The 18,369-nt window shown below is 36.0% G+C and overlaps 3 protein-coding genes across 4 annotated transcripts; 2 read left to right on the top strand and 1 right to left on the bottom strand.

Annotated features, from left to right (window-relative positions):
* The first annotated feature begins 569 nt into the window (after positions 1-569).
* Positions 570-4,293, top strand: LOC18031973 (protein DETOXIFICATION 35). Its single transcript, XM_006421933.2, has 8 exons — positions 570-588; positions 1,006-1,510; positions 1,944-2,569; positions 2,679-2,735; positions 3,053-3,291; positions 3,379-3,497; positions 3,584-3,670; positions 3,983-4,293. Exons 2-8 carry the CDS (start codon positions 1,238-1,240, stop codon positions 4,058-4,060), a joined length of 1,479 nt encoding a protein of 492 aa, XP_006421996.1. The 5' UTR covers positions 570-588; positions 1,006-1,237; the 3' UTR covers positions 4,061-4,293.
* Positions 4,294-4,915: 622 nt separating this feature from the next.
* Positions 4,916-6,969, top strand: LOC18033309 (protein DETOXIFICATION 35). Of its 2 annotated transcripts, XM_006421932.2 has the most exons (7): positions 4,916-5,223; positions 5,325-5,950; positions 6,080-6,136; positions 6,215-6,453; positions 6,527-6,645; positions 6,755-6,841; positions 6,907-6,969. In XM_006421932.2, the coding sequence occupies exons 1-7, from the start codon at positions 4,966-4,968 to the stop codon at positions 6,967-6,969; spliced, it is 1,449 nt and encodes a 482-aa protein (XP_006421995.1). In that variant the 5' UTR covers positions 4,916-4,965. The 2 variants fall into 2 exon arrangements, with proteins under 2 accessions (XP_006421995.1, XP_024039947.1); XM_024184179.1 differs by lacking the exon at positions 6,907-6,969 and having other exon boundaries at positions 6,768-6,843.
* A 552-nt stretch (positions 6,970-7,521) lies between these two features.
* LOC112100178 lies at positions 7,522-10,851 on the bottom strand. Its single transcript, XM_024188747.1, has 6 exons — positions 10,847-10,851; positions 9,909-10,110; positions 8,753-9,193; positions 8,561-8,656; positions 8,390-8,473; positions 7,522-8,279 (listed from the first exon to the last, which is right to left on the bottom strand). Exons 1-6 carry the CDS (start codon positions 10,849-10,851, stop codon positions 7,779-7,781), a joined length of 1,329 nt encoding a protein of 442 aa, XP_024044515.1. The 3' UTR covers positions 7,522-7,778.
* Between the last annotated feature and the right edge of the window lie 7,518 nt (positions 10,852-18,369).

Raw genomic sequence — 18,369 nt, 5'->3', positions numbered from 1 at the left:
CAATGAAGAAAACGTAGCAAAGCTGGATTTTTCCATGAGCACTGCGAACTAGAGCTGGCAAAACAGGTTGTCGGGTCGTGTCAGGTTCGTATTGTGTTAAATTTAGATTGACATAAACCCAATTTATTTAATAATCGTGTCAAAATATTAAGACCCAAATCTGATACGGAAAATAAACGAATTATTCAATAACCTGTTTGATATTTATATATTTAATAAATATTACGCACACACACATACCCACATATACAACCCCCCAAAAAAACGAGTAATCAAATCATGTTAAATTTTGTCCGCTCTACTGTGAACCGTTGGATGTTGGGCTACATCATTTGTAGAGCTATTATCATTTGTAGTTCAAAATGCTAACTATCCCCAAATATGTATTATGTAGTCATACTAATTTAAAAATTAAAAGAAAAATCCGCAAATAAAATGTGTAATTTTGGTACATAGACATGATACGTGGACGAGTTTTGCTCATTCAACTTACCAAACTCAAAAAGACAACAATTGTAAGTTTTTCTTGAAGAAACGGGCCTTTTTAATTATACTTGACTTGATAGCTAAGAGTTGATAGGCAAGTAGGTGAGGACCAGAATTTCAAATTTTGCCACACAAGTAGGTTTTGAGAAGATTTATCACACTGTGCTTTTTACTTTAGGTTCTATTTTAGAGTTAAATTTATGGTTGATTATTTGGTATTCATATCCTAAAGTTTTGAGTATTGTTAAATAATTAAATTTTAGTAATCTTCTGTCCATTTAATTAATGATATCTAAACCGTGGCGTAGAATATTATTAAAATAACGTAGCTGGATCTTAAATTTATCTATTTTTAATAAAATATATCTCATAATTCTATGAAATATAGTTTACAAGTTTGCACACACAAGAGGCAAGATAGATCTACCACACACCTAGAAGATCAAATAAATAATAAAGTTTATAAATTTTAATTCAATAGAATTGAGTAAAATATGAAATTAATAAAATGCCATGCAGGAGGAGAGACATTTAATGTATGCAAGCAGAGCAATCAATCAAATAACAAGAAAGCGAAACCAACTGCATTCATACGTGGAGAAAAAGAAGAGTGCAAAACAAAACTAAACAAACAACCCCCTCAGCCGAAGACCAAGTCATCAGGGCAAAAATATCTCTTATCTGCTGTATATCGGTGTAAATCAACAGCACATCAGTACCCTACACGTGTAACATCATCGCCGGAAGAAGAATGGAGGAGCCACTGCTGAACGGTGGTGCAGTCATTGGATGTCCTACTGCTGCTGACTATGAGCCGGTGAAGAACTTCAAGGAAGCCAAATCAGTGTTTTGGACTGAGACAGTGAAGATGTGGAAGATTGCTACCCCTATTGTGTTTAACATTTTGTGTAATTATGGCACCAATTCTTTCACTAATATTTTTGTTGGCCATATTGGTGAAATTGAGCTCTCTTCTGTTACCATTTCTCTTTCTGTTATTGGCACCTTCTCTTTTGGGTTCATGGTTAGTTCACTTCTCACTTTTCTTATATATATTGGGTTTTTTTTTGTTTTGTTTTGTTAAAAACTTACATACTATTGTTCTGACGTAGCACTTTTCATTCAGCTTTTGCTTTTAGGTCAAGCGATGACTTGATGTGACACGCTTTTTAAGTTCTGTTTTGAATCTTTAATCAGTGTATTGCACCACAGTGATTAAGGGAGCTATTGGGTGTGACTGTTGTGTTTCAATTTAATTTTGAAAGCATAACAATGTTTGATATATAATTCTGCTTTATAAATTTTGTATATGAATGCAAGTATCTTTTTTTCTGTATTGGTTTACTTCAAAATTGACCGCAATGGGATTTCCCCCCCTTTTTTTTGTCAAATATGAAATTGCTGTTATTCCTAGCTAAAATTTTTACTAATTTTGTTTTGCAAAAATTGTATTGTAGCTTGGAATGGGGAGTGCTTTGGAAACACTCTGTGGTCAAGCTTTTGGAGCAGGGCAAGTTCATATGCTTGGTGTATACATGCAACGATCCTGGTTGATTTTGTCGGTAACGTGTGTCTGTCTCTTGCCCATTTACTGCTTTGCATCTCCAATCCTAAAGCTTCTCGGGCAAGAAGAACAGATAGCCGATCTTGCTGGACAATTCACAATCCTAACAATCCCCCAATTATTTTCTCTTGCCATCAATTTTCCTACTCAAAAGTTCCTTCAAGCTCAAAGCAAAGTCAGCGCATTTGCTTGGATTGGATTTGTGGCTCTAGTAGTACACATTGTAATGCTTTATGTCTTCATTTATGTGTTCGATTGGGGCATGACTGGTGCAGCTATTGCATATGATATTTCATCCTGGATAATAGCAATTGGACAGGTTATTTATGTGATAGGTTGGTGCAAGGAGACTTGGCACGGTTTGTCCAGGGCAGCATTCATTGAGATTTGGGCCTTTGTTAGGCTTTCCCTTGCCTCAGCTGTGATGCTTTGCCTGGAAATTTGGTATATGATGAGTATCATTATTCTCACTGGCCACCTTGATAATGCAATAGTTGCGGTTGGTTCACTTTCTGTATGGTGAGTTCATGATAACTTGTACATGTCCTGTTATTGGGACTTCACAATTCTGATGTACTCTAAATTTGGACTTGGCATTTTAATTATTTCTTCGATTGTTATGTTTCAGCATGAACTTGAATGGTTGGGAAGCTATGCTGTTCATTGGCATTAATGCTGCAATAAGGTAAACAATAGGTTAAGTCATTCTGCTCTATTTAGAGTGCAAATTGAATTATGCATGGTATATATTGTAATCAAAGGAACTGTTGATTAAAAAATAAATGAGGAATTTTGGCACGACGATGAGATTCTAATTGTCTTCTATAGTAACGATAATGCTTTTGGAGGTTCTGTTGCAGTTTGATTATAACGTGAGGAGTTTCTCATGGTGTGCATGTTGTGTTGCTGTTATTTTTGAGTTTTTGACATTGCATTTCTCCATTTTAAATGCATTACTTTTGAATCACTTGGGACATATTTTTATGTGTTTCACATTTCCAGCGTGCGCGTCTCCAATGAGCTTGGATTAGGTCATCCAAGAGCAGCCAAATACTCTGTCTATGTGACAGTATTTCAGTCACTTCTCATCGGAGTCCTTTTTATGGTTATTATCTTAATAACCAAGGACTATTTTGCCATTATTTTCACCAGCAGTGCAGAGCTGCAACAAGCTGTGGCTAAGCTAGCATTCCTTCTTGGGATCACCATGGTCCTTAACAGTGTCCAGCCAGTAATCTCAGGTCTCAATTCAAACTTTTCAACAAAACTAGCCGCCTTCTTATTCTGCTCATTCCCTGGTTGGTAACTTTTTCACATCATTATCATAGGTGTTGCTATTGGTGGTGGTTGGCAAGCGATGGTGGCTTACATCAACATCGGTTCTTATTACATTTTTGGTCTCCCTCTTGGTTACCTCCTTGGTTACACAGCAAATCTGGGAGTGACGGTATACATACATACATTATGACTCAATTTTTGAAGATGCAATCTGTTTGACTGTGGTTCTTTTGTTAATAATTTTTGTTGTTATAGGGAGTTTGGTCAGGCATGATTTGTGGGACTGCATTGCAAACGCTGCTGCTGCTGATTGTACTTTATAGAACAAACTGGACCAAGGAGGTAACTAAACCCTCTTAGCTAGCCAAATTACTTAATGATTGAGTCACTCAATATAAACAAAGTACCTTCATTTTGTAAGCCTCATAACTTTTCAGTCTTAATAATTATACTAGACAAGCATGAGCCAGTTTTAAATGACAATATGGCTGGTTTCACAAAGATCTATTGTATGTTGGGTAAGAATGATGAAACAAGATGGGAAAAAAAAGGACGAAAGAATGTGCTAGTAAAACTTTTTGATTTATTTCTCTGTTTAACAGTTACTTAAGACTGAATTAAAGTTATATCATTAAGTGTCAATTTCGAATGCAGGTGGAACAAACAACAGAGCGAATGCGGAAGTGGGGTGGGCAAAGCATTAGTAATGAGAAGATTGTTGATGGAGTATGAAGTTTCTCCACCAAAAGAGCGCCGAATCTTCTTAGTCTCTGTGTGAATGTCTGTTTATTTAGAATTGTTTAATTTTTTAAATATATATACTTATTTATCTATTTTCAGTGTTGACTGATGCTATGCACCGGAAACTCTTTCAATTTTCTTGGAGACTCAATTTTGAGATGAAGTTTTTAGCACTTCAACCAAATGGGCTAAAATTTTCAAATGAAGCTAATTTATTGTATATTTCATCACAATGATAAATTTTTCGGTGTCAAAGACTTGAAGAAGCTTATTTGAAGTGATTTTCACTGATTGCGGCTCCATGTTTAGCTGTAAAACTGGAGATGTTATAATTTATACGAAAGAAATCACACTTTCGGTGAAAGATTTTGGAATTTAGAATATGTAACTTATTTTCCTCTTAATCATGCTTCTAACTCTCAGGGTACCTTTTATATTCGTTATTGATCTCTTCTATTCTCTCTCTATTGGCAACTTCACAGCAAAATTTTGTCAAAATTTAAATTGCTTTTAATTGAAAAAAAAAATTGATACTACTCAAACTTCTATCTTACATGCATGTAAGATACATTCCTCTCACATGAATAGTGTGTGGATCCCACACATGCACTATTCATGTGAGAGGGATGTATCTTACATGCATGTAAGATAGGGATTGCCCTCAAACAAATGTTAATGTTAAAAATATATGATGATTGCATCATTCCATGCATGTAGAGAGATGTACCTAACTGCTTAAGAAAGCACAACAAACATAAGTGAATGAGTAGCGTATACTCCAAGACAACCAAAGTACAAATCCCTCAGGCAAAGCAACACTAAAATCTTTCTGCTATATTCAACAAATCAAACTCTAGTAATTTGATCGCGACCGTACGCGAGTGCAACAACAGAAAATGGAGGAGCCAGCGCTGAACGGTGCTCTCCCTTATGAGGACTATCCGCCGGTAAAGAACTTGAAGCAAGCAAGGTCAGTGCTCCGGACTGAGACAGTGAAGATGTGGAAGATTGCAGGTCCAGTTGTGTTTAACTTATTATGTCTGTATGGAACCAACTCGTTTACTAATATATTTGTTGGGCATATTGGTGAAATTGAACTTTCTTCTGCTACCATTTCTCTCTCTGTCATCGGCACCTTCTCTTTTGGCCTCTTGGTTAGTTCACTCATCTTTCCATCTCCTAAAAATGGAATATTTCATCTGCTATGTTATGTTATGTTTCGTTGATTCTGTTCTGTTGCGTTGTGCAAAATTAGCTTGGCATGGGAAGCGCTGTGGAGACGCTTTGCGGTCAAGCTTTTGGAGCAGGGCATGTTCACATGCTTGGTGTTTATATGCAACGGTCTTGGTTAATCTTATGGGTAACCTGTATCTTTCTCTTGCCCATTTACCTCTTCTCTGCTCCAATCTTAAAGCTCCTGGGCCAAGACGATGAGATAGCCAAACTTGCTGGAAAATTCACTATCCTGACCATTCCTCAGTTATTTTCACTTGCCATCAGTTTCCCTACCCAAAAATTCCTTCAAGCTCAAAGCAAAGTTAGCGCTTTTGCGTTGATTGGGTTTGTGGCTTTAATCCTACATATTGTGCTGCTTTATGTCTTCATTTATGCCTTTGGTTGGGGCACGGCTGGTGCAGCTATTGCATACGATATTTCATCCTGGATAATATCAATTGCACAGGTCATATATGTGATCGGTTGGTGCAAAGACGGGTGGCATGGGTTGACATGGGCGGCTTTCACTGATATTTGGGCTTTTGTTAGACTTTCGCTTGCTTCAGCTGTGATGCTTTGTCTGGAAATTTGGTATATGACGAGTATTATTATTCTCACTGGCCACCTTGACAATGCCGTAATTGCAGTTGGTTCACTTTCAATTTGGTTAGTTCACGATAACTTACTTGTCTCACATCACAAATTAACCTTATACACTGTACTTTCTGCGTATTTGTTCCTATTGTTGACTTCTGGATTTCACTCAATATGTCGTTTTTCGATTGAATGTATCAGTATGAACTTGAATGGATGGGTAATTATGTTGTTCGTCGGAATAAATGCTGCAATAAGGTAAACATTAGGCAATCTTTAAGTGCCATTATTCTTCAATCGTTTTAAGCTGGCTTCAATCTCTTGCACATTTTTCAGTGTCCGAGTCTCCAATGAGCTTGGAATGGGACGTCCAAGAGCAGCAAAATACTCGGTCTATGTGACAGTATTTCAGTCCCTCCTCATCGGTCTCCTCTTCATGATTATCATCTTGCTAACCAAGGACTATTTCGCCATTATTTTCACCAGCAGCAAGGAACTGCAACGGGCTGCATCTAAAATAGCATTCCTCCTTGGCATCACCATGGTCCTTAACAGTGTCCAGCCCGTATTATCAGGTGCCAATTCAAATGGCTTCTTTAGTCTGCTCTTTCACTTTCGATAACATTTTCGTGTTGTCCCTGCATGTAGGTGTCGCTATTGGCGGCGGTTGGCAAGCATTGGTGGCTTATATCAACATAGGCTCTTATTATATTTTTGGTCTCCCTCTTGGTTACCTCCTTGGTTACAGAGTAAAACTCGGAGTAACGGTATGCATACATACACTACTTTATGACTCAAATGTTTGGAACGTAACCATGCAATTAATGTATGTGCTGCAATTATGTGTTGAAGTAATTTTCCTTGTTCTTGGTCAAGGGACTTTGGTCAGGCATGATATGTGGAACTGCATTACAAACATTGCTGCTGTTGATAGTGCTTTATAGAACCAATTGGAGTAGAGAGGTAAATAAACTCTCCTAAGCAAATTAATTACTGTGACAAAAATCTTACCGAAATTTCAAATGCAGGTGGAACAAGCAACAGAGCGAATGCAGAAATGGGGTGGGCAAACATCCACGATTCCCTCGTGATATGAGTTTCTCTAAGAGAAAATTCACGTGGTTGATTGATGATTAATAAATAGAAATGTAAAAAGAATTTAAATTTTAAAAAATTATATATTAACACTTATAAAATCATGAGAAAAGATTTTAAAGTCTAAAATAACTTAGATCAAAAGAGAATTTTAATTTGTGGGGGAAATCATTAGTGTAAACTTTCTCAGTAAAAAAAAAAAAAACCATTGAAGTTGATTGTTCTTTTAAGATTTAATTTTTACTTATGTTTAGTGTTTTCTGATGATGTGTACTGGAAAACTATTTAATTTTTTTCAATATCTCAAATGTGAGCAAATAGACAAATACTAATATCACGTCTTCGTATATTAATATAATCATGCTACATAAAAGCTCATAAATATAACAAAGGTGATAGTTGAGCTAACTAACAGCTATTATCAATAATTTTGTCCATTTAATCCGGCAATATAAAATAGATAAAAGAAAGAAAAAAAAGAAAGAAGCATTTTCATTGTCTAAAAGCACTTTATCATGTGAAAATAGTTATAAAGTACCAATAGAAACTAACAAATTCCTTAGCAACAAGCAAGAATCCAAGATAAATCAAAGGCTGACCACATAAATCCCCAATTTTGTTGAAATTATTGGATGTTCAATGATATTAAAAGAAGAACTAGAACTTTTTCCTTGAACCTGCAGCATGAGAACAAGTAATCATCCTTCCCCCTTTTAAGAATTTCTGGTAGTGGGCCATCAATCTTTACGCCGTCTTTTCTTGTTTGCGTTCATCACCTCTTTGCCTTTTACAGAGGGCAGATCTTTCATATTAGATGCCAATGAAAAATATTTAAATTGCTAACAGCACCTGATGGATTTGAAGATCCAGTGTTCTTGAAGAAGGGGATCTCAAACATTGCTTCATCAGTCTCTCCATACGGACTAGGAATATCTACCCCAGGAGGGCCACATGCTTCTAATGCTAGCAGGAATTCTGTAGGCAGTCTTGGATTGTAGGATTCCTTCGGCAGAATAAAAGGATATGGAGCATCCAGTTGACCACAGTTCCCAAAAGATCCAGGCCCTAGTGGTTTGTTTACCACAGATGTGAAGGTTGGGGCATTGGCTGAAGGTGAAGTTACCTTCTCTTTCCCTTTGTAGGAAGCTCTAGGAAGATCCCCACTAGTACTAAATGATGGAATCGGTTGAGGCTTCTCGCTCACATCTTGTACATGCTTTCCAGATTTATCCTGGTTGAATGTCAGTGGAGCATGAAGTAATGCCTGCTGGGGCTGCGACTCAATTGAGGCTGGAGTGCCTCCTCTCTGTCGAGTGAAAGCACAAAATCTAGTCAATTACTCAAATATTCTCAGTAAGTCTTAAAAAATTTGCCGACCTCAACCTCATAAAGTGCAAAATCATGCATGTCAATTACCTTCAGTGGGTCCTCATTAAAACTGTGATGCTGCGGGCTATTGTTGCTCAAAGGTGTCTCCATGTATAGTTGCCATTGCAGTGACTGCACGCATATACAACTGCCAGCGTCAGAAAATCAAAATAAATACATGTGGGCGCATACACACAATGCATTTATGCATGACAGAACCTCTAGTTGATCCTTAGTGAGTCTGAGATGCTGCTGTGGCAGTTGAGAATGATGACTCCCAGGAGGCTTCATGTTGCTTCGCAGGTTTTGCAATTGCTTGACAAGCATACACCAAACAATGTCAGAAACTAAAGAAAACAAACAGTACTTGGATATGCATACGCACAATCATTCTATATGAGCAATCGGAACCTTTAGTTGAGGGTCAACGAATCCGGGATACTGCACAGGCTTACAAGAATGTTGGCTCCCTGATGGATCCTTGTTAGTATGCCCAGTGAATCCAGGATACTGCACTGGCATATGAGAATGTTGGTTCCCTGGTGGGAACTTGTTAGTTTGCCCAATGAATCCAGGATACTGCACTGACATATGAGAATGTTGGCTCCCTCGTGGATCCTTGTCAGTATGCCTAATGAATCCAGGATACTGCACTGGCATATGGGAACGTTGGCTCCCTTGTGGATCCTTGTTGGTTTGCCCAATGAATCTAGAATACTGCACTGGCGTTTGAGAATGTTGGCTACCTTGTGGATCCTTGTTAGTTTGCCCAATGAATCTGGGATACTGCACTGGCATATGAGAATGTTGACTCCCTGATAGATCCTTGTTAGTTTGCTGCTTTTCCAGTGACTGCACGAGCATCCAACAAATGGAATGAAAGATTCAGATGAAAAAAATGTTCAACACATGCTAACAATATGCAGAATTTTCATTGTGTTTTCATATTCTAATATTAGAATATCTCAGCTTCTATATCCGTGCAGTGAAAGATTAGATTTTTCTTAGCCAAGAAATGTGGAAACATGATGAGAATGGCAGCATCAGCAAGTTCCCAACAGATCAGTAATGCAAATCATGGATATTTTTCAAAAGAATTAGTAGTTCAACATATGGTTTGCAAAATACATAGATAAATCTTATTGTATTAATAATGTGCTCTATGCCACAAATGCATTTTATTCTTCCGGTACATATTCTATCTCTTTTTTTTTTTTTTCCCTCCGTTGACACTTCTGAATAAAATGTGCTTTATAATTCTTCCCTGGTTTCATAGAAAACATCAATACTTTTAAACAGATTTCACTTACGAAAAGGAGGAGGAAAAAAAAAGGCTTCACATTTTTCTTAACACTATGTACTATTACTGAATAACCATAGCGGTTCATTCAACAAATCCAACTTCCAAAATTTCCAGCAAATTGATATTTTCAAGCAACTTGTTCTGCTTAGACAATGATACATGAAATTATTTAATAACTTCATACTCTTAAAAACTACAAAAATAAAACCAAGGTGAACATCGCAAAGCTAAAAGTTCCATGAATACCACAATATTATAACCAACCTGCTGATATGCCAAATTGCAATCAACACCTTGTTGTAATGGTGATGGTGAACCAGTAACAGATAAGAAAGCGGGAGATGCATACGAAAAAGGCAGAGGCTTGACGGCTGCTGGAACCTGGCCATAATTGGCAGAGAAAATTTCCTGTTCATTTGTCAAAGTTTTTAGATCTGAGAAAAGATTAGCAATAATTCTCAATACTCTTAAGAAATTTTTTAAAAATAAAAACCGTTCCAAAATTTTTTGTTCCCCTTTATGGTCTGTCTGGGTTAATCACCAACAGCCTGAACAAAAGGAAATCCATATGCAAGAACAATTTATCAAGAGTTTTCCAGTCAAAGATAAAAGAACTCTTCTGATGGTCTTTTTCTTATACTTGCCCTAATTTAACATATCACATCAACAAAAGCACATCCATAGATGAATGCAACCTGTAAATCAATCATCCAGAGCTCTAACATGCAGGCAGCGGCTTGAAAAGTCATCAACTTATCAAATATGCTAACAGTAATCATTGTGAAACATACAAAAATGATTTATCAAATGAAATGGCTACATATTTATTTTCCGATTCTGTATGAAATAATTTGAATTATTAAGGAAATAGGAACTTATATATTTCATATCTGACCTCATTGACTTGAGAATTCCTCATCTCAATCAATTTCACAACTTTAAAAGTTTGGATGATCTGACGACTTCCCCAAAGCTCCAACTACTCTAAAATGAGATGCAATGCAAGAAGCATCCAGTTATTATTTACCCCACTGTGTGCTTACCATTTGCCTAAGTTTCTATCCTTCTCTGTACATATGTAAGGCTATATACAATGACATGTTTAGTTAGAAACATGATGATTTCCTTGCGTCATGTTTATATATTTTGCTCACTGATTGGATGTTATGTATGTTAACCAATCTGTTTTCGCGTTGTCAAACCGCATTTTTCGGTGTTTGCCAATAAGATTAGATTATCCATACATCAATCTGGGTTGGGCAAAATAAATACTAGATTTGTATCCAAGGTAAAAAGGAAATTACTAAACTTTCACTGGGGCTTAAATGTGCAGACTTGATAGTCTACGCCGTTACGCTAAGGGACATATATGCACTATCTTAAGTGAGCCTTGTCAAACTAAGCCTATTAAATTCGAGATCATGCATATGAGCTGAAGCCATATAAACTAGACAAGTACCTTCTACACTTCAGCTAAGTGCTATACCTATGAAGTTGGTTACAAAAATTTGAGTCTAGGAAAAGTAACCTGCTCGACAATGGAACTCCCAAAATGTCGCACTAGCCAATTTAATAGTTAAGATTCCCATAGATTCTCCTCGTTTCATTTCTTAAACAAATAAATTTATACCCTTGTAAATAACTTTCTTTCATTCTTTTTCAAATTTATTTAAGCATAGCCTGACTGATAATTAAATCCCCTTCCCACCCATGTGAGCAGAGTTTGAACCCCAAACCACTTGTATCAACTCACGAGATTTTACCAAGTAGTACCCACTTGTAAACAACTTCTTGTTTTGGAATGTATGAACAATTTCAAGAGCATTCTAATAATTGACCCAGCTGTTACTAGCTCCAAAAAAATTTATAAAAGTTGCTAATGGAGATTCATCTATTAAGTATGAAAATCCATTTCTTCCTTGATTCCTTATTTAAGTCTAATGAAACTCCACAACCATTCGTAACTTGAATTAAAAAGCAGAATATTACAACAAACCGAAATCAACAGTTCAGTTAAATCATAAAAATAACAGCAAATGAATAAAAAACATACCTAAGTGAGCAAACAAGTTGAAGTGTCAAGCCCTCTTCAGATTTTGCAACAGAAACGGCTCCCTACATAATTACATATATATATATATATGGAATTACACCAAAAAGAAAAGCTGTCGGACAATTAAAGAAAACCCAGTAAATAAATTTCATAAACGAAAATGGGTATCCCTAAAATCAATAAATAAAAGAATATACATAGAATTTTCGCGGGCTAAAAGGAGAACAAGGAGAAGCGAGTTTGAGAATCAGGAGGTGGAGGGAATTTATTTGTATTGGGAGGATTTGTCAATGTATTTTACAATTCTGTCTTAATTGATCTCAAAAAATACAAAAAAATACCCCTGGAAAATGGCTAAAATAAAAATACTTTGCTTTCTTTGGCTTTATTGAAAAATTTATTAAAATGGCGCAAAATTCGGAGATTTTGGACAATTATACCTTCCAAGGCCCAACATTTTTAACATAACCAACTCGGTTTTAATTATCATCACACTAAATTAAAGAATTAAAGAAATAGAATTAGGAAGCTCGTTGTTGCTGTAATAAAGCTCTCACTATTGAATTGGGAAACCTAAAATCGTTCGGAAATATGTATAATTTCCTAATTCAGTTATGATAACTTCAGTTCTCTCTCTATATATAGCTAATAAGTATGCCTACCTTTTACACTATCTATGCAAAAATTTCGTACAACATTTTCTCTCCTTTAATTTTCGTACGCAAAAACCCTAGGCCTGTCTTCTTCTTAATTAGTATCAAGTCAACAAGCCTCAAGAGCTAATTTGATATTCATCAACAATATAATGGGGATGCCGCAAAAACCCATTGGTGTCATTTCTCAGCCACAAAAGAAAGAGCCCGTTAAGAATCAACCAGAAAGCAATCACAATCTCGATAATGGGTCTAACAATATTTCTTCATCATCAGTAGTTGATGGTCATGATCATGATGATGGTGGTTTCTCCTCGGCCGGTTCAAGAATATTAATGTCGGTAATGAGTAGAAGTACTCCCAGTCAAGAACCAATATCCCGTTGCTCCAAATTCAATAAGAAGCGGAAGCATGTGCAACAAGTTCATCAAGAAAGCAGTAAGAAAAGAACAAGAAAGCGAGATCACAGCATTGTTATTATTAATAATGATAACAGTAACGAGATTTCAACAAAACTGAGTTTGCGTGATGAAACTTGGCCTACCAAAGAAGACACCACTCAAGCTTACATTCCTGCAGAGGACATGATGAGAAATCAAATGCTGGCGTACAATATTGGGCTAATGAAATATTATAGGCCCGGAGAGGAGGAACACGAGTCTCGAATTGGGGTCTCAACAAAACTGGACCTCTTCACGTACCCATGGAGCATCACCAAGATACTAACTCGTAGTGACCTGGGGCATTTGTCGAGGCTGTTAGTGCAAACACGTTTGGCCGAGAGATATGTGATGCCGTTTCTCGACGAGGCTAGTCGTAGTGAAGTAATTGGGAATCCGGAAGGTCTTAGGGTCAGCGTGTGGGATTGTGATACGAATTCAATGCACCGTTTGGTGTTCAAGAAATGGGCAACTTCTAACAGCTATGTGCTTATAAATCACTGGACTGCAGACTTTGTGCGCAGACGAGAGTTGGCTGCTGGTGACGAAATTGGGATGTGCTGGGATTCTTTCTATTCCAGATTCAACTTCTCCGTTCTTAAGCGTGCCCCAGCCCCCACAATTATTGTTCAAGACCACGTTGACGTTGCTGCTTCATGATCATGATAATGAATACATCACCATGAACTCAATGTTGTCCGATACTTGTAGGACTAGGACTAGGAGTGTGTGTCTGTGTATATATAAAGACTAATGAGTTTAGTTAAATGTTTAATTTCATGCATTTTTCATATGTTCCGAAGTGTTATATTATTTTATGTGAGTGTATGAATGCTGACTTCGATTAACTTTTCTGGACTGGTTGCCGATTGAGAAGAAATAATATCAAAATTACGATCAGCTTGTCAATTGTGAGAGGACAAGTCAACCTTCGTGAAATTTATTTAGAGTTCATTGATGTCAACTCAGAAGTAAAGTTGAATTATTGAAATTGATCTCCATGTGCCTTGTTTAATTTGACATTTCCCTAGATTTTTCCTTTTAACCTGAGTTAAGAGTTGTAAAATTGTACATATTAGCATGAGGGTAATTGTATTGACAAAAGAAACAGTCAATCAAAACTGTTTCTTTGGTACGATTTTCTCATCCATTTTTCTGATTTAGAATTCAACCTTTGTTTCTCCTCAATGAGAAGAATTCATATGTTGTCTCATGCTGCAATATACTAATGGGATGTTTTCTAAACAGGAAGATAGGGTGGACATAACTGCAAATTCAGTTCACCCAGGAGCAATTGTCACCAACATTATCCGTCATAACAGTCTTTTCCGTAGCATGAACACTATATTGCATGGCGAGTCTTTTTTTTTTTTTTTTTTCCCTTCTAGATCTTGCATGTATGTACAATTTTGATTGCTTCGGCCTGTATGAAGAAGCACAATTAGTGAACTTATTGCATAGGATTTAAAGGGTGAACCAATACAGATAATTGAGACAACACAACTTCACCAAAAAAAAAAAAAAAATCTGATTATTTATGTTAACTTCCGATTTCTTTTGGTTGGATGGTTCGTTTGCTGAAAAATGTTCAGCAGGTAATCCTAAGTTTTCAGAAACAAAGAAATAAGATATGAGATTACTTCTTCCGATTCATTAATTATTAATTCTTCGTAACAGAAACCGTAGATTCAAATGAAATATACAAGACTGAAAATAAACTGCCCACCACTTTCAAGTATTTTTGAACAGGCTCTTTAATTATTCCTATCTTTTTTATATGTTTGTTTATTTTGTTCTGGATACTTAGGGGGCAGCTACTACATGTTATGTGGCATTGCATCCACAAGTTAAAGGGAAGAGTGGCTTCTATTTCTCGGACAGTAAAGTCGCTCAACCAAGTTCACAAGCACTTAACGTTGAGGTAGCGCGGAAATTATGGGATTTCAGCATGAATTTGATTAACAAATGTTCTGAAAACAAGAGCATGAATTAGCTTGAGCTTGAATCTAAGACATTTCAGCTGGTGCTTGAGCTTTCTGTTATAGAATTTTTTGCTCTTGTATAACTGCAAAATGTAAACCATGTCGTTGATAGAACTGTACTTGGCATAATGGCATGGTCAAATTCATGGCGATTAATACATGATGTTACTATGATGGTATTGTAATTGTACATTCGTAATTTCCTATCTGAAATGAGAAAGGACACATGGACCCCATTGATTGGTCCATCCTATAACTACACCCCATTCAACGGGGCCCCCCTTTGTTGTTTAATTTCTATACGTTTTTATCACAGCATGGAGTAAAGATTTACTATAAAATGAAATGAAAGTATTACAAATTAAAGATTAAAAAATAATTCTCTTCTTTCAGAATTTAACAAATAAAACTATTTCTTAAAAGAGTATATTTTCTTGTAATCTAATTTTTTCTAATCTTTTTAAAATCTCACTACGTGTATTAATTTATGATGAATGGTCAAGATTTATTTACTTTTATCTTAACGTGTTTTACCTTTCCTAATTTTAAAAGACAAAGACGAGTTCTAATTAAACAACATCAATCATTATTCTAATGATTTTATAATATCACTTACTATATGCTTTTTGGATCTTCTAATCGAATTAACATAGTATGACAGGAAGAAATAGCCTAGTAAATGTATTAGAAATGAAAAAAAAAAGTCAAAAGAAAAAATAGCAAAATTTCACAATCAATAAACAATTGAACGATTTCCAAGATGATTAGTTGCAAGACATAATACATATTTGATCAAGGACAAGAAGCAGCAATTGAGTTTATCGTTGGTGGGAGATTTACACACAAGAAACTATTCTTGTACGATATTTTTTTCATATATGTTTATTTATGTTTTTGGATTAATATCAAGTTCCCGAAAAAAAAATTTCTGTTTGATGGATTTTCTATTAGTTTGGAGAAAAAAAACTTGTGAAAAAAGAATTTAAAAAGAAGAAGAAGAAGAAGAAAAAACAATAGATATTAGGAGAAAAAATAATTATTTATGGAAAAAAATATAAACAAATCTTGACCATTGAATACAAAATTGACATGTCATAAAATCTTTAAAATATTTAAAAAAAGATTATAAGAGAATCTAAATCCATTCTTCTAATATATTAATGAAGGATATGCGTAAAACAAATAGCAAAATATCTTTTTTTATATATAGTTGGTACTCAGTATAGAATTAGGAAACTTATTGTTGCTCTAATGAAACTCCCATTATTTAATTAGGAAACCTAAAATCAATGGGAAATTGAAAATTGAAATGTACGTATGTTATTTTCCTAATTCAATTCTGATAACCTTACATCAGTTCTCTCTATTTATGTATACGTTAAGTGCCTCTATTTTACATTCCATAAACCCACACAAAAATTTCATACAACATTTTCTCTTCTTTAATTTTTGTACGTAAAAACCCTAGGCCTCAACAACCCTCAAGAATCAAAACCCTAGCCAATTTGATATTCATCAAGAATATAACGGGGATGCCGCAAAACCCGCTTGGTGCCAATTCTCCTTCAGGAAAGAAAGACCCCATAAAGAATCAAGAGAATAATAATGGGTCTAATCCCTCTTTGTCATCAATAGTTGATGATAGCTTCTCCTCCGGTTCCAGAATGGCGATGAGTGGAACTAGCAGTCAAGAGCCAATATCCTGTTGCTCCAAATTCAATAAGAAACGGAAGCATGTGCAACAAGTTCATCAAGAAAGCAGTAAGAAAAGAACAAGAAAGCGAGATCACAACATTATTATTATTAATAATGATAACATAAAGGAGATTTCAACAAAACTGAGTTTACGTGATGAAACTTGGCCTACCAAAGAAGACACCACTCAAGCTTACATTCCTGCAGAGGACATGATGAGAAATCAAATGCTGGCGTCCAACATTGGGCTAATGAAATATTATAGGCCCGGAGAGGAGGAACACGAGTCTCGAATTGGGGTCTCAACAAAACTGGACCTCTTCACGTACCCATGGAGCATCACCAAGATACTTACTCGTAGTGACCTGGGGCATTTGTCGAGGCTGTTAGTGCAAACACGTTTGGCCGAGAGATATGTGATGCCTTTTCTCGACGAGGCTAGTCGTAGTGAAGTAATTGGGAATCCGGAAGGTCTTAGGGTCAGCGTGTGGGATTGTGATACGAATTCAATGCACCGTTTGGTGTTCAAGAAATGGGCAACTTCTAACAGCTATGTGCTTATAAATCACTGGACTGCAGACTTTGTGCGCAGACGAGAGTTGGCTGCTGGTGACGAAATTGGGATGTGCTGGGATTCTTTCTATTCCAGATTCAACTTCTCCATTCTTAAGCGTGCCCCAGCCCCAACAATTATTGTTCAAGACCACGCTGACGTCGCTGCTTCACGATCATGATAATGATACTCCTCATCATCAACTCAATGCTGTCCAATACTTGTAGGACTAGGACTTGGAGTGTGTACCTATCTATATATATATATATATTGATTTTCAATTTTTATCAGTAATGCTCAGGCGTTCAACCTGATCTAAACAATTTCCTTATTGCATTATAAGATGCATCCATGCACGATTTCTTCTTGCTCTGTTCGCAGCTTCATATTTGACGTTTATTATTATTTAATCAAGTACTGTCTCAACTTCAGCACTATTCAAATTAAATAATTGTTAATTCAAATATATATATTAATTTAGTTGAGATATCTAATTTGTATCTTAAATGATGTGGCAAATGATATGTAGCTGTTTGATTGGCTCAAGTGATAACTAATTACTAAGTCTTATCATTTCTAATCCATCTAGTAAAATTTCATTGATGACACAACAATTGGGATACAAACTAAGTATTCCAATTGAGTAATCATAGTATCACTTTTTGTAATTAATTATTGATTTATGTAATTTCTTACACTCTTATTAATTCCTTCAATTGGAGGATGCATTATATAGCTATTGTATGTGTGAGTTATCCAATAAATTATGAGTAATAAAATAACTACAAACTCTTATATAATTTGAGGAGGAACACGAGTCTCGAATTGGGGTTTCAACAAAACTGAACCTCTTCACGTACCCATGGAACATCACCAAGATACTTGCTCCTAGTGACTTGGGGCATTTGTCGAGGCTGTTAGTGCAAACACGTTTGGCCGAGCGATATGTGATGCCTTTTCTCGACGAGGCTAGTCGTAGTGAAGTAATTGTGAATCCGGAAGGTCTTAGGGTCAGCGTGTGGGATTGTGATACGAATTCAATGCACTGTTTGGTATTCAAGAAATGGGCAACTTCTAAGAGCTATGTGCTTATCAATCACTGGACTAAAGACTTCGTGCGCAGAAGTCTTTCTATTCCAGATTCAACTTCTCTGTTCTTAAACGTGCCTCGACAATTATTATTCAAGAATACGCTGACGTCGATGCTGATCATGTTCATGATCATCATCAATTCATTCACTCGCCTCAATAATGGTATTCATCATCATCAACGTAGCTCAGTATTGTCTAGTACTTATAGGACCATGACTAGAGTGCATACATATATATAGATAAAGACTTATAAGAGC

Source organism: Citrus clementina, unplaced genomic scaffold (assembly GCF_000493195.1).
Source record: "Citrus clementina cultivar Clemenules unplaced genomic scaffold, Citrus_clementina_v1.0 scaffold_9, whole genome shotgun sequence".
Taxonomy (NCBI): domain Eukaryota; kingdom Viridiplantae; phylum Streptophyta; class Magnoliopsida; order Sapindales; family Rutaceae; genus Citrus; species Citrus x clementina.
The sequence above is the reverse complement of the archived record's forward strand: the minus strand, read 5'-3'. Positions and strand labels throughout refer to the sequence as shown.

What these genes read in the sequence shown, in the direction of transcription:
- LOC112100178 (XM_024188747.1), bottom strand. An exon ending in TCACTAAGGATCAACTAGAG is followed by an intron (nt 8,474 to 8,560) that starts GTTCTGTCATGC and finishes ATATGCGTGCAG; the next exon opens with TCACTGCAATGGCAACTATA. An exon ending in TTAATGAGGACCCACTGAAG is followed by an intron (nt 8,280 to 8,389) that starts GTAATTGACATG and finishes TTCACTCGACAG; the next exon opens with AGAGGAGGCACTCCAGCCTC.
- LOC18031973 (XM_006421933.2), top strand. Translation starts at nt 1,238, where the DNA reads ATGGAGGAGCCACTGCTGAACGGTGGTGCAGTCATTGGATGTCCTACT. An exon ending in GGCATTAATGCTGCAATAAG is followed by an intron (nt 2,736 to 3,052) that starts GTAAACAATAGG and finishes TCACATTTCCAG; the next exon opens with CGTGCGCGTCTCCAATGAGC. An exon ending in CAGCAAATCTGGGAGTGACG is followed by an intron (nt 3,498 to 3,583) that starts GTATACATACAT and finishes TTGTTGTTATAG; the next exon opens with GGAGTTTGGTCAGGCATGAT.
- LOC18033309 (XM_006421932.2), top strand. Translation starts at nt 4,966, where the DNA reads ATGGAGGAGCCAGCGCTGAACGGTGCTCTCCCTTATGAGGACTATCCG. An exon ending in TGTCCAGCCCGTATTATCAG is followed by an intron (nt 6,454 to 6,526) that starts GTGCCAATTCAA and finishes CCCTGCATGTAG; the next exon opens with GTGTCGCTATTGGCGGCGGT. An exon ending in GAGTAAAACTCGGAGTAACG is followed by an intron (nt 6,646 to 6,754) that starts GTATGCATACAT and finishes TTCTTGGTCAAG; the next exon opens with GGACTTTGGTCAGGCATGAT.